Consider the following 16,251-nt stretch of genomic DNA (forward strand, 5'->3'; position numbering starts at 1 on the left):
GTTGGAGTGGTTCTGATGGAAGAAGGCGATGGTGCCGGAGGGTGTTCCTCAGACGGCACGGAACGAGTCTGTTAGACTCTGACCATGCCGGGAGAGACATTGGAACACTGGAGGCTCAAGCGAGAGGCAGCGGGTGAAGACCTTCCTCGAGTGCATGTGGCGTGGCACTCTTCCGAAGTCGAGATTATGCGATGCTACACTATGGGTCTGTCACACTTGGCCAAGGTCTTTGGGGGTCATCTGGCCACAGACCTTGTTGTGGAGAATGTAGGGAGTGACAGCTCATTTGAGTTATCACTTCCTGTTTTCTCACATTTTACCTCTTCGTCCACCACTGCCTTGCGGAAGTCAGAATGGGGAGGAATCTGAGGAGAGCCTTCTTCCCGACAGCAACAAAACCACGGTCCCGAGACTTTGGTCGCCGAAGTCTCGGGACCGTGGTTTTGTTGCTGTGGACAGCTGCGGTTTGAAGAGGACAAAGCGGCTGTTCATCATATAAGTGAATATTTCCCGAAATCTTCAATGGTAAGGACACTTTCATTTTTTTTTTACACATCTTATTCTCTTATCGTAATTTACTGTTTTCAGATGGATTGAAATGAATGTAAGTCCTCCAATCAGCGCTCAGTAGTGCTATCGGACGTCTGCTGGTCGTACAATGTTTTCTAGCCAATCCGCGGTCAAGCTCCAACAATACCGACATTACCTGATCTGCATTTCCATGACGACAGCCGTTGCTTGTTCAAAAAACAGGAAAAGTGCGGGAAATCGTACATCCAGACGATTTATCCCAACACCTCCACCTCCAATGCTGAGGATCAAACTGAGCTTACTTAAGCCTGTTTGATTCCTAACCAACACCAAACAATCTTACAAAAAAAATTGTCCGATAGAATCAGACCGACAGATACGCATCTATTATTTTAAGAATTTCATTAAGCAATACAGCTCTCCCTTGATAGTCCGACGTAGCTCCCATCAAGGTACCCGTCCCAGTTACGTGTCTGCTTGCACAGAAGCATGTTGTGACGTGAATCCCCCCATCCAATTCTTACACGGTGACACACATTTCGTGTGTTTTCTGTGAGCAGTTGGAGTAGGGAATATTGTAAGCTACTGCTAGCAAAACAATGCAAAATATGTAATTATTTTCGGTCCCATACCTGTCGGACTATTAAGGGAGAGCTGTATTTAAGTACATAATTAATGACATCAAATCAAACTTTCAATGTTAACTTTTTGAATAAAATTCTATTAAAAATATTCAAATTGTTTAATAAGAAAGAGCTTTTATTTTTTAATAAATGGATTTATTATAAATTTCACAAAAACTTGCATAATGACGACGTTACATAACAGAAAGGTGTATTAATTCATGTAAACATTTTGGCTGTGACGACGCAGTCTAACCTAGTTTTTTATGTTCATTATTCTTGACATCATATGCCGTAAATTTTTAGTGTCCTGTCCATACTAACCGAGGCGATGAAGTGTGCGTGTTGGCCAAAACGAACACCCGTGGCCAGAGCGGTGTGGTCAGAAAAGACTTTCAGATTGTCCCACTGTTTACATAAATATATTCTGTTGACAAAGAAAAAACAAATAAGATAATTATTGATGTGTTACATAGACAATCTTAAATACAATTATTACAACTATATTGTGTTAAAAAATTAATAAATGCCTAAAAGTTTGAACCAAATGATTCACAAATGTGCCATTTCCAGCTAAGTTAAAAAGTTCAACCTGAATTGAATTTTCACACACACCTAAATTTTATTCAGATTATTAATTATTTATAACCTTACTAACATGCAGTGTTCTATTTGAAATCCAAATTCTCGAATCATTAAAATCAAATATATAATAAACCATAAAATCCCAGCAAAACTGTTTTTATAGCTTGCATGTTTGATAAAACCGATGCTTTTTCTGAACCACTCTTCTCTCCTGCCCACATTTATTCTTTAAAGCAATCCAGCTTATGCCGTTACAAAAATCACACTGCTTCTTTCAACCTAGTAAATTCAAGAACACGTCCGTAGAGCATATAACTTATCTGACTCTGCTGTTGCTCTTAATGACGTATTCACTGCCATAAAGCACGAGTCTGGGCCAAACAACAAATCTAAGTTTGATGTCCTGGAGTTTTTCACTCCTCCTTCCTATCCTTAACATTCCACGTTGTCTCTAGGAATGCAAATGCCAAATCATCTGTACCTTTTCAGGGACATATCTCAAAAAATCACCCAACTATTTACTGCTCACAACTTTAAGACAACTTGTTTCTAATGAGAGATCACTACCAAACATGCGGAAATGAAATAGACACCAACTAATGGCGAGATGATACACTAACCTAGCCATAGGGGCCACAGTAGTCCTTCAAAAAAGTATAACAAGCTTGCAAAATTGGTAACCCAAGAGCACTACTACATACTATTTTGGAATCATGTAGGTCTGTTTTCCCCAGAGACAATACTACCGTCTTCTACTGGGAATCCTTCTTTATTTATAATATAAGGCTATCAACTCTCCAATTCTGATGTACTATGACCACTGAGAAGCATTTGCAGCCTCTGTTTCACACTGAAAGTGATCACTTCACCTTTAAAAATCCCCATTTAGTCCATCTTTAAATAATATGATGCTGCAAAAGAAAATAATCTGAGCCTTTGTTTAAACTGGTTCAACTTACTGTGTATATTTTACCAAGATTTTGTGAATTTTTTTATTTTTGTAAACAAAATTAGCATAAATTATAATATTGTATTTATTCTCATACATGCCTCCCACTATTCCTGTTGATGTAAAGAAACTTCAAATTTTGTTCTTTTCTGTCAAATTCTACCCTAAAGGTTAAACACAAAATAACTTTAGTTATTTTGTGTTTTAAAGCATTTTAACAGTATTTATTTTCATTGTCTTGACATTATTTTCTGAACAGTGTGATACGCATATATTGCAATTCAGGTGTAGTTCAAGTGGTGGGATCTCTATGTAAATGCAGAAGAGGAGTATTGTAAAGGAGATGGCAGCTAGATTTAAATTACTTAAAAATTTTTATAGACCAAATCTAGTTTCTTTTTGATTGCACCTTGTATAATAAATGTTTAACATAGTCTGCAAACATAATTAATAAAATATAATATTTTGAATTTTTAACATAGTTTTTCAAATAAAAAAAAATATTCTGGAATGTAGAATTAGATACTAAAATAATAAGATTTACTTAGTTTTTATAGCAAGAATTTATTTTTTACATTGTTTCGAAAATGTGTTTAAATATCATTGAATAAAATTACTTACCTAACATCAGTACCAGCAACAGCTAAAAATGTTCCACTCTGATCAAAACTTAAATTTTTAACCTAAAAATTAATTATTATATATGAAAATTGTTACTTTTCGAGAATAAAAAGCAGATTAAAGTTTCAACTCTACCTCATAACCTTCATCAAGGGTAATTGATTTAAAATTTTTCAATTTTCTTAAATCCCATAATTTGACAACTGAATCATCTGCTGAAGTCGCCAAATAGTAACCATTTTCTGAGAAAGCAATTGCAGAAATAGGCCCAGAATGACCAGGAAAGTTTGCAACATTTGTCCTTTCCTTCAGATCCCAAATTTTAATGAGAGAATCAGATGTACCAGTTCCAAAAATAAGACCATCTGGATGAAATTGTGCTGTTGTCAAAGCTAATAAAAGAACATTTTTCTAATTAATAAAATGGTAATTATAACATTTAAAAGATTATCAAAAGAACACTTTGAATAATAAAGTAAAATTATTGAATAATATTCATAGTTTCAATCACATTAAAAATAAAATTCTAAAATAAACAACTTGTGCACCATTCTGAGTAGCAAGATTGAGGTCTCATTCCACTGAAGACATAAATCATCTCTGTCCAGTGTATTCATGCTGTATATGCTACCCACCCACTAGTCACTTAGTAGCCATTTTAGTTGTCAGACTGACTGTCATATATCACAGTGCTTTTGTTTAAGTAACCCTACAATTTAAGCACTGTGATGCTGGAAGTTTGGATATGCCAAAGAGAAACCTTAGTGTGTGTCCTTTAAGTGAAAAGATAAAAGTTCTTGACTTAAGAAGAAGAAAAGAAAAACTAATATGCTGAATGACATAAATTTTTATTAAAGTATATTATTGTAATTGTTCTATTTTATTATTAGTTATTCTTGTTTACCTCTTACTGTACCAAATTTATAAATTAAACTTTATCATAGGTGTGTATGTACAGGAAACAAAGTACAGTACATGTAGGATTGATATTATCTGTGGTTTCAGGCATCCACTGGGTTTTAAAACATATCTCCTGCAGATAAGGATGGTTACTGTATATCATTTCATTTTGCTAATGAAATCAAAATTAATGATAACACCATTGCTATATTAATTTTTGTTTCATTTTTTAACTCTAGTGTAGAAATCCATTTTATAGTAACAATCATATACAATTTTAATTATTAAATAACTTTCAAGTCAGAAGACAACAGTAAAATACATTTTTGTATGAAACGAAACAGAATTTCAGCATTCTATTGGATGAACTGCTAATTCCAATCCAGCAGAGCCCAGATTCATAAATTCTTGGAAGATACAACATAGTATTTCTCCAATATCATGAAGTTAGCAGAATATTTTACACTTCATAGCATTTATAACAGAAAAAAATCATACTAGTGATGTCATAAAGTGTACTCTCATTGACTGCTTCCATTTTAATAAAGCCAATTGGAAGGCATTTCTTAGTGATATAATATTGCAAACATCTGAAGCAAGAAAATATTTTATTTCATTAGCATTAAAATATGTGGGAGTTGCTTTTAGGTAAATTGTTTATATATGTATAAACTGACAATACTTAAACCTCACTTTAGGATTTATACAGAAAATTACTAATATTCTTTGTGACATTTTCAACACTGTAAACTCACTTTATAAGCCACACTGTTGTATTACATCAAAGATATTTTAGAATGTTATTAGTAATTAAAGAAGACAATCAATATATCTAATAATATAAATTATTCTTATTTTATATTGAGTTATAAAAAATGTAAATAGCAATTTTAATATGCATAATATTAACATCATTCACAATTACCACATTTTCCAAAGAATAACATTGAGATCATTATATTAAATTATATTGTAATATTTTTTTACAAACTAAAACTAATTATAAACATAATTTCTAATTTCAACTCACCATGAGGAGTAGAAGTATCTCCAACCTTTGTCAAAACTCTGCCTGTTCTTAAATCAGAAAATGCCCAATGCTCATCTGTTGATGTACTGAGAAGATAATCTCCTGTTGCATGTAAACTAAGACCCGTAACTGGACCTTCGTGAGCTCGAATTGCTTGAACAGTTTGAGAAGTTGGTACGTGCCAAATACGAATAATTGTATCTGGAGAAGCTGTAATAACTGTCTCCTAAAATGAAAACCAAATTTATTTATTTTTTAATAAATGGTAGTCAAGTGTTAAAAAAATTTAAACTTCCATATTTACTCGCATATAAGATGAGGTTTCTATACATTTATCACAGCTTCAAATTCCCAGATCGTCCTATACACGCGAGTGAAAGATTGTCTGTGTTTTGAAAATAATTTTTGTGAATTGTGTATTTGCATTTTTTACCGGAATCTTACCCTGTCGTATCTAAAAACATAAGTATTTTATCTGGGTCGTTTGAATCGTCCTTGTATATTGTTGGGAGTAAAAATGAATAACGATAGGAAAAGCGAAGCTTTTGAATTGAATTCCAGAATGAAATTCCAAAATCACACGAGAGCCCGATATAAGTTTTAATCCATTCTCACGTGAAAATGGATGATTATTTGGAAATCAGAATTCGGAGAAACTCTTAAGTGTAATCGACAGAAAGTAGATTCGACTGTTAAGAGTTGGCAAAACAGGATCCCGATTGTCCGGCTTTATGTTAACAAATTATGCTGTAGATTTTACAAGATTTTTGTTTAAAGTTTAAAATGCCAGTAATTTTTGCAGGACAATGTGTGCATTTATGTTCATTTGATATTTTACTTGTGATTATACAAAATTAGAATTGTAATAATAAATCTAATTTTTTTTATTTTGATCTTTAAAGTCACACCTCGTTCTATATGCAGGGCTTAAAGCAGTCATGGCAGTGAAAAAGAGAGTTCACACTAAAAAAAGTTAGTGTTAAAGTGAACTAAAAGAGGCATTCTTAAAAAAAAAAACAAAACCACATACACATTTTATATCAATAACATTGCATATGATATTAGATTGATTTTTAATTGGACTGAAAAAATTAAATATGAAAATAGTTACACTGAGTTTATACTTCAGAAAAGTGACCAGTAAGACTGCATTAAGTTTTCATGTGCCCTGTACAGAGTTCTTACCATTATATGGCAAAGGAAATGGAAGAGTAACATAACTACCAGAATGTGTCTCTATATAACATGTCAAATTTCAAATGTCATTCATTTCAAGGTACATTTTTTGATTTCTTGTTAAAAAAATTTAATTAATGATGATTTTCTTTTGTTTAAGTCATGTTGCAGTTTCTGCACTTCTCTTGTTTTCTCCTCTTCACACCAGAGTAAGGAATTCACTATAAAGTTTATGTGTTAAAGGATCATTGCACTGAAAATGCCCAGTAAACTTTGTGAATAGTTCAGTACTAGATATTCCCAAATAGAATTCAGCTTTGATGGTAGAACACTTCAATGGCTTTCAGATTATCTTATATGAAACACTATTCATTAAGCTGGAATTCTTGAGGAATGTGCTTTAGGAAGTATAATATGAGTCCTTCCCATTGTTCAATCAGTTGTTTTGCTGCAGGACCAAATGTCTATCATCTAGTTGATGAATACTGCATAAATTTGTAGCATGGCAAATTAAGTTTCTCTTGAATTTCTGTGTATTCATCCCACCTAGAGGGCACCCATCAAAAAAGCTGTGTTGCTATGATGAGATCACCACTCTTTTAGGCCTTTCAAAAAGGCATTGTGGATTGTACAAATGCTGCAAGTCCTATGTTGATGAGGCCTTTTTTTGCAAGTTGTCAGAATTTCCTCATTTGTGAGATGCAATACTTTTCTGTTTATGTTTGGTCCATTAAATCCAATCATCAGTAATTTATCAAAAGTAGATATGCATCTTCAATTGCCGGTATTATTTTTGATTTAATTGTTTAGGCATCTGCATAGCCCAATAAATGAGGTCTGGAGATGCCTGCAGACAATTTCCTGTTGTTCCTCTGACCAGTATCTAATCAGTATTTGTAGTTATTTTCTGTCTTCTACATTGCATGTCTCACCATAAGAAATGCTATAATATGACCATTGTGCATCATTTATCATTTGATCAAAGAAATATGGGGCCAAAGCTTCAGTGATTAAGTATCTCATTTTTTGATGTGACAATGAGAATTCTTTTGGAAGATTATCTGCACACTTGGCATTAATTGTCTCCATTATATCATGACATGATGCAAATGAATAATTGCTGGCAGTCATTTTCATAATCCATATAAAGCTCTGCAATGTAAGCACCATCTTTTGCAGTACAAAGTCGAAGCACTGGTTGTTACAGTGATTGGTGTTCTGAACTGGCACCCGAGTCTACAACATTGCTCATCACACTAGCAACACTTTCGGCACTAATACTTTGACACTGAGACATCTGAGGGGCAGTCATCAGTCTTAACTACTTGGGACCAAAGGCTTCAATTGCATTTATTTATATGTTTCTTGCAGCTTGAATGTTGGATGATTGCAGTATGGGAGTGTGCTGGTCACATTATTTTGCTCCTGAACGCATTTACAAAAATAAATAAATAAATTCCACATGGAAAGTGAAAAAAGCCAAAAAAGCGAGTCACTTTAAGCCCTGTATATGTGAGTAAATATGGTAAATCTAAACAATTTAATAGAAATAAATTGTATATATATATCTCTGAAAATACAATAATATATAATATAAATTTCATGTCACTGTAATTTTAATTCAAATTTTAAGAATTACTATTAACTTAAAATTAAATATTTATTATTATACATATAAAAAAACAAAGATATTTACTTCTTCTGTATGATATATAACAGATGTAACTTTCTTTGTATGGCCTTTCAAAATTGTAATTACTTGCTCAGTATCTTTATTAAAAATAGTTGCATTTTTGTCATTTCCACCAGTCAGTATTTTACTAGTATCACTGGGACAAACATCCATTGCAAGAATACCTGGAACACTAGCACTATGCAAACCCTATAAAAATAAAATAAACTTTAATTTCACTGTTTAACATTTTAAAAAATTAAGTTAATTAATAAAGTTTTTTTCATATACAGGATGTGATGCAAGTGTGTGATAGGAACGAATATCTTCTGGCTTAGCAAGTTCTTCCGGAACAGTCTTGCCTCTTTTCTTTCGTTCTGTGGTGAGAAGAGTTGCTTTATCTTGTAACTATATAGATCAATAAAAAATAAACTTATTAAAACAGTTAATAATAAATTTAAAGTTTTAATTCAAATTGATTGAAGTATGAAAAAATACCTTCTGAATAACTTCAGGTGTCATTCCTGCTTCTTCCATTGGTTGTTCAGCTAAACCACCTGCTTCTGCACCATATTCATTTGATATTTTACTTGTGATTATACAAAATAAAATTAGAATTACATTACTAAATCTAATTTTATTTATTGTGATCTTTAAAGTCACATCTTGTCCTATACGTGAGGTCGTCTTATATCAAAGTAAATACGGTAAGTCTGCTGGGGCTTAGTCCAGTGAATATGAAATTGGGAACAAGTGGCATCAAGTTACTGACCGAAAATTCTGTTATCAGCAGTGATGTGTGAAGTGCATTGTCATTTTAGTTGGTCTTCTCCAATCAGTTGGTCTTTTCCTCCTCACTGCTTCACAAAGACATTTTGTCACCTCCAGATAGTGTTTACATTGAATAACATTTTCTGAATCGAACAAAACAGTGAGCAAAACCTTCACTTTTGACCAAACTTGTGGTGCTTTTTCGAGTGACAATGAAGATCTTCCCACCCACTCCGATGACTGATGTTTTGTTTCCGCATCATACCCATAGACCCCATGTCTCATCCCCAGTGATGATACTTTTCACGAATTTTTCATCAGATCTAGCCCACCACATTTGAACTCACTGAAAGAAAATTGTAAAATGCAATCAACTCATGTTTAAATAAATGAAGTTAGAACAAACTGCTTTTGGAATAGAGCATACAAAACTTGTTGCTAGAGAGCCTTGCAAGCCACCTTCAGATTCATTATCAGTTGGTGTGTAATTTAAAAAGTTTGCAAACTTTCTGGACAGACCTCCTATATGCTCACATGTACCTAAACTAATCGTAAAATTTAAGATAAAAACCTTGTAGAGACGAGACCAGACGTGGTCTCTGTATGGCATTGGTGGTTCCGTCTCCCAGCTGTCCTTCGTCATTGTCTCCCCACGTATACACCTCACCTTTAACATATAATACCATTCATTTAAAAGAAAATTAATTTTATATGTTTGTTATTTTATATTAATCNGAGACTTAATTTTCTAATTATAAGTGGTTGTTTGTTTTGTGAGCAATAAAATAATTTAAAAATAATTTTTAACGATACAATAGCGACGATTATTATTTTTTTTAAAATTTGTTAGGCTAGACATCGATGAAAATTCAATGCAAAGTTGGAATAGCAATATACTAATATACTAATTACATGGGATATACTAATATACTATACTAATAATGTATTTTTTTCATTCTTTTCGGTTATCCGATTTTTTCAGTTATCCGACCAACCTGAGTCCCCAATTGAGTCGGATAATCGATGCTCTACTGTAAATACATTTATAATCATTGCTAAGTGACCAGATATTTTTGGACCATCTCTTTGAAAGTGACATTCACCTTGACCTCGGTAGCACCCTGCTATAATGGCAGCATGAACTATACACACTTCACAAAAATTATTGCAAAAACGCAAAGAATCCTTCGCTTGTGCGTATAGGACAACCTAGGTTTTTGAAGCAATGAAAAATGAATAAAAACGTCGTCTTATATGCGAGTAAATACAGTAAACAATAACCTTGATATCATTCATATGAAAAAACTAGCCTGTTTGCAATATTCACTAACACTCAATCACATGCATTTTTTTAAATATAAGGTAGTGGATTTTCTGCTGATTTTTTACACAATTACATTGTACATAATTCTGAAAAATCCTGTATTGTATCTTCTTTGCACATGCCAAATTTCAACATATGTTATTGAGTTTACTATATATTGTTTACAGAATAATGGCTTTTCAAGGTCTCCAATGAGAGTTCTTGAAACTTTATGATAGTGTAAACTATGATGAAATGAGTTCAGCTGGAAATAAATGATGAGAATGATAAGGTGTTTCTCAGAAAAATACAGAAAATGATTTTTCTAGTCAAAATAAAGCTATGAAAACATTTAAACTATTGAAAGTAATAGTACCCCAGGTTATCTTACTAAGACAAGCATTCAGGGTTGTAGCAACTTGCAGAACATCCAGTCACTACAAACTATAACTGATAAACATCCATTACTTCATTTTTGATGACATCAGGTCACTGAAAATGATATTAGAGCAGAAAATTGCTGCATATGCAAAAAAAATTTTTGATTTAAATTTTTAGTTAGATGGACAGCACAAAGCATGAGGATATCATGGAAGCAAAGACGAGACGTTTTTTAAAAATGTAATTTATTTTATGATATTATCCAATCACCAGCAAACATTTTTTGTCTTTTATATATTTTACTGTGGCCATAGACTCAAATAAAAGGCTGAACCTCAGTATAATTTAAATGAGTTCTTGGTGTGAAAAAAGACAAGTGAAGACACCTTTTGGATAGTCTACACTTGTGATTTTAACTAAGTCAGTTTGATCAAAACTGCCCATGAAAAAACTAGGATGCATGGAAAATCACCACTATTGCAATTTATTGCAAAAAATTTGAAATTAAAATAATTAATTCTCATGTATTCTTAAAATGTTATACCTCGACCTACCAATTTCCCTATGTATCAGTTTATTTTTGACCTTTAATTAAAATTGTTTTACATAGTTATGTTAACTATTATTTTAAGAATTAATAATTTTTAACATCTGTATATATAAAAACAAATGTATGTCTGTTTGTCTGTCCTTCATGCATTACTACACCATTTATCTGATTGCCATGAAACTTTGGGAAGTTGTTTAATACTCTCTTACGAAGGTTTCTGGCATAGTTTATTTATCCTATGATAAGTGGTGCACGTGTATACGAGCATTTCATCGTAAGCATTTCAGCGCGGTTACGAGTTGAAACTTGAAATTTGGTACACAGTTAGGGTATGACATGAGAATGCACACTAAGAAGGAATTTTTCGAAATTTCCCCCCATGGGGAAAGGGACAGGATTAAGACTTCAACAATGGAAGTGTTAAGAGAAAGCAATGTGCAAGATTTACAGGCGCAGATGCAGTTTTTTGCATTATTGCAGGAAATCGAACATATTTTTAGACCTATATAAAAATTTTCTAATTAGTCTGGAATCAGGAGGACCTAATTCTTGTATTCTGTGAAAACAAGTAAGATTGGCTGTAATGTAATAATCTTCATCTTTGCTATCGTCACTTTTTGCCCAAGCAACTCCGGGCTTATCTGCTAGTAGTTAATAAATTCTGCTTATTGTAATCACTTTGAAACTTGCCTATATTGATAATAATGACAAGACTGATAGTACTAAGCAAGATAAGTAAATAAGACTACATTTTATAAGTCAATACATAATATTTATTAAATGCCTTCCTTACCTTGGCGAGCTGTTTGGAGTTGTTGTCGTAATGTAAAACTATGTAACATGACAGCATCCTATATTTATTAAAAATTAACACAATAAATAATGTAAAATGAATCTATTTATAGTTTTGCTAATACAATTTACTAAAATTAATTTTTCAAAACTTGTTGTACTTATATTAATAATTAATCTAAAAGCAGGAATTCAATAACTAAAATAATTTTTAAATTTTACACACAAACATTAAAGATGATTTTAACATTATCATCTAACAGAATTTCCACTTTTAATTTTAGTGATGTTCATTAAATATATTAGCAGTGCAGCAGAGTCCTAATTAAATTAGATCCAACAGAGATTTTGCATTATCTGAGGTGAACTGGGAAAGAGTACAGTAGAGCGTCGTTTATCCGAATCAATTGGGGAATGGGGTTGTTCGGATAACTTATTTTTTGGATAACCGATTATGTACGAAAAAATATATTAACCTATCCCGTGTTGAAACTTTTCTCTGTTGCGTGTCGCTTCGCGTTGAATTTTCGTCAATGTTAAGCCTAACATAAACTTTTTAAAATAATAATCGTGACTATTGTATCATTAAAAATTATTTCTTTATTTTGTACAAACAAAATAAATATATTGAAAAATATAAGAACAATAAAAAATTATACTTCAGAACTTAATTTCGTATCAAAAACATAAAATATTTGAGTAGCCCAAAACATAGCCAAAGATTGCAGCGCCACAGCACTAGCGAAAATTTAAATTTGCCAACTGGAATTCTTTTGGATAACCGACTTTCGGATAAACGACACTCTACTGTATTTTTATCAATAAAGATAAGAAGCTTTAAAAAGAATTTACTCTTGTGGACAATATGAATTTGAAAAAAACAGAAATTTCAATTGTAATCATCATAAAACTTTGATTTTGTAGCAATGGTTGTATATTTTGTCAATCATTTTCTACCTAAAATTCTGTGTTATCCAAAGTATGTTCATCCATTTTACCTTGGATAAAAAAGAACTCTGCTGTATTACTTCATACAAATATTTTGTAAAATATATTATATTGTTTTTTGTTTTTTTTTTACATTTTTATAAATTTCCATGTGCACTTTATTATTGAATCATGAAATTTTAAAACAAATTGAAACTCATTAGTTATTATGTTATAGCATTTTTAAATTACAATTAAAATAGCAACTTTGTTTTTTACAACTCATAACATCAAAAATAGTAAAATTACATTTCAAATCACAAGTGAAATCTCAAATTCATAAATAATACTAAAACTTCTAATGATACATAAATTATTATATTTTAATGCATTTTTATCATAAGTATGCAAATAAAGTATAATTCAATTACAGTGCACTCTCACTAATCTAAATAAATTTTTTTCACTTTCTGTAAGTATCTAAGTCAAAAACAAACAGTAGTCATTACTTTTTAAAAATCATGACACACTTAAAATGTACTGAACAACTTAAAATAAAAATCTGTACTAAATATCAAGTAAAATTGTTTAAAATACTATATTTCCTTGATTAAATTTGAAGATTTAAATAAATCCAAGTCTACAAATAAACCCAAAAAATACAAATAAAGATGCTGTTAAATATAAACCCAAGATTGATAAACGAGAAACATAATGAAGTACTGTACTGTATAGGGTAATGTAGTTTGGAGTGGCAGTTAAAGATTTTAACTAAAATTCCATCTCTTCAAATTGTCTTGAAGTTGGACAGAATTTTTTATTCCAAGGTTTACAGAAATATTTTTTTGGAATTGTATGCTTGTTTGTTTATGGTTCCATTTGTTATCTTTCTTTCTCAACAGTCATAACATAATTCTCTCCATCTGAATAAAAACCTTTCAATCTCCAGTGTTATTCTTCTTGGCAAACGTTTTCAACCCTACCAGGGTCTTCTTCAGGCCATTGTTATAATAAATTCAAACAGTACAAAATCGAACAGGAATTGAATAAATGTGATTCAAATCCTAGAACGTCAACGTTAATATAAAAAATATAGAACACCACGCTCTTGCTTCGATGACATCAAAGCTTGCGTAATATGCACTTGTAATAAAACCATATTACATTCAATTATGGGTTGTTCCTTCATAGCAAAATTTCCATGCACTAGAGATGTTGACTGCGTCTTTGGAGTTAATACATGTGTTGTTTAATCCCGCTTTATAAATTTCTAAGGTCTTCATAATCCTTAGTTGGTCTACACGGTGTGATAGCCTGTTGATCTACAGAATGCCCGTCTAATTAGGCTATCACACCATGTAGACCAACTAAGGATTATGGAGACCTTAGAAATTTATAAAGCGGGATTAAACAACACATGTATTAATTCCAAAGACGCAGTCAACATCTCTAGTGCATGGAAATTTTGCTATGAAGGAACAACCCATAATTGGATGTAATATGGTTTTATTACAAGCGCAAATTACGCAAGCTTTGACATCATCGAAGCAAGAGCATGGTGTTCTATATTTTTGATATTAACGTTGACGTTCTAGGATTTGAATCACATTTATTCGGTTCCTGTTCGATTTTGTATTGTTTGAATTTATTATAACAGTGGCCTGAAGAAGACCCTGGTAGGGTTGAAAACGTTTGCCAAGAAGAATAACACTGGAGATTGAAAGGTTTTTATTCAGGTGGAGAGAATTATATTACCATCAGTATTAAAAGTGAAGTTTAATTAGTCATAACATATTGTAATATTTATTATTTATGATTATTTTTTACTATTATGTTGTTATTATTAATATTAATAGTTTTATATCTATACTAATATTATAAAGAGGTAAAGTTTATGTTTGGATGTAGGAGGTAATCTCTGAAACTACTCATCCAATTTCAAAAATTCTTTTACCAATACTTAGAATGGAACTTCAGAGTGGACATAGGCTGTATATTATTCCATTAAACATTTATCTAGCTAAGGCAGCAGGTGACAGAGGGGCAAGACACATATGTATACGAGATAGGTAACCGTGCGGTGCAATCACGTGGTCGGCGAGATATGCTGTGCACATGTCCGAAATTGTGTTAGTGTTGACAAATATCTACAAGAATTAGTAATTTATCCTCATTTCATTTATTGTATTTTACCCACTTATATATTTGCATACAATTATATGTTGTAAAGTAATTTTTTGGAACTGTACTTCTCTTCTATTTTGTTGTATTTAATTGATTATCAATTACTGTATAATAACAACACCATGTCTAAAAGAAAATCACAACTTTTACAGAAAACATCTCAGACAAGATCATCTAAAATATACCGAGCGGAAGAGTCCTCCCCTGAAACTATGCAGCGTCTCACAAGTCATAGAGAGTACATATCACAAGTGTGTGCTAGGGAGTCCAGTACTGAATGCTCGCAGCAACTCGCTTGCCAAAATATAAGAACATCGCAGGCCCATGCTAGGGAATCTAGTTGTGATCGCTCTGAGCGGCTTGCTAGCCTTAGACAGCATGTCTCAGATGCACATGCTAGGGAATCTAGCGCCGAACGCTCCCAGCACCTAGCCACAGAAAGACAGCAGATATCTACGACTAGAGCGTGTAATCAAATTGTTGCTCACAGGAATAGATCAGCTTTCAATTATGATCCAAATATAGATTATGCTCAGCAAAATACTGTAAAAATTGGACAAATGAACAAAATTTGCCCTAAGTGCTTTGTTAAAAAATGGAGTGATGAAGCAAACGGTATGTGTTGTGCTAGAGGCAAAGTGGTTCTCCCTAATATACAAGAACCACCACAACCAATAAAAGATCTTTTATCAGGCAGTAATCCATTATCTGCGCATTTTTTAAATAACATACGTAAGTATAATACACTGTTTCAGATGACATCATTTGGTGCTAAAGAAATTCACGAAGGAAACTTTATGCCTAAATTTAAAGTAGAAGGGCAGGTGTACCATTTGATTGGTAGTCTCCTCCCACCTTCAGATCAAAGTCCACAGTTTCTACAGATTTATTTCATATCTGATGCCAATCAATTATCATTGTGATCTAATATTGCTTCCAACCTAATATATAGATTAAAATAGATTTAATCAACAAGTTGCAGTTCACATTAAGCAGCCATAATATATACCAGGGGTGGCCAACCTGCGGCTCGCGAGCCACACGCGGCTCTTTGAAGGATTATTTGTGGCTCTCGATAAATGTACCCGAGTTCCCTTTTCATTTTTGTGTTATTATATTTTAAAAAATTATTATTGTTCCGTATGTGTTTCAAAATGTCTTTTAAATTACTAACAACAAATATGAAAGACTAAGTGCAACGTTGTAACAAATTTCATTTCCGTCCAAGTTAAGAATGATATGACTCATCGAAAACT

The 16,251-nt window shown here is 32.3% G+C and overlaps 3 protein-coding genes across 3 annotated transcripts in view; 1 reads left to right on the top strand and 2 right to left on the bottom strand.

The window, feature by feature from the left end:
• Window positions 1-1,264: 1,264 nt before the first annotated feature.
• LOC111632220 (pre-mRNA-processing factor 19-like) lies at window positions 1,265-8,656 on the bottom strand. Its single transcript, XM_023376598.1, has 7 exons — window positions 8,586-8,656; window positions 8,379-8,495; window positions 8,112-8,297; window positions 5,240-5,465; window positions 3,445-3,701; window positions 3,310-3,371; window positions 1,265-1,581 (listed from the first exon to the last, which is right to left on the bottom strand). The coding sequence occupies exons 1-7, from the start codon at window positions 8,622-8,624 to the stop codon at window positions 1,440-1,442; spliced, it is 1,029 nt and encodes a 342-aa protein (XP_023232366.1). The 5' UTR covers window positions 8,625-8,656; the 3' UTR covers window positions 1,265-1,439.
• A 3,003-nt stretch (window positions 8,657-11,659) lies between these two features.
• Window positions 11,660-16,251, bottom strand: part of LOC111632221 (INO80 complex subunit B-like) — a 78,130-nt gene continuing 73,538 nt past the window's right edge. Inside the window, exon 13 of the mRNA XM_023376599.1 lies at window positions 11,660-11,943. The gene's annotated coding sequence lies outside the window, so the exon portion shown is untranslated. The remainder of the gene's footprint in view (window positions 11,944-16,251) is intronic.
• LOC111632222 lies at window positions 14,710-15,995 on the top strand. The gene has a single exon (XM_023376601.1). The coding sequence runs from the start codon at window positions 15,118-15,120 to the stop codon at window positions 15,916-15,918; it is 801 nt and encodes a 266-aa protein (XP_023232369.1). The 5' UTR covers window positions 14,710-15,117; the 3' UTR covers window positions 15,919-15,995.

This window comes from Centruroides sculpturatus, unplaced genomic scaffold (assembly GCF_000671375.1).
Source record: "Centruroides sculpturatus isolate CEXI.00-Female unplaced genomic scaffold, Cexi_2.0 scaffold407, whole genome shotgun sequence".
In the NCBI taxonomy this organism is placed as follows: domain Eukaryota; kingdom Metazoa; phylum Arthropoda; class Arachnida; order Scorpiones; family Buthidae; genus Centruroides; species Centruroides sculpturatus.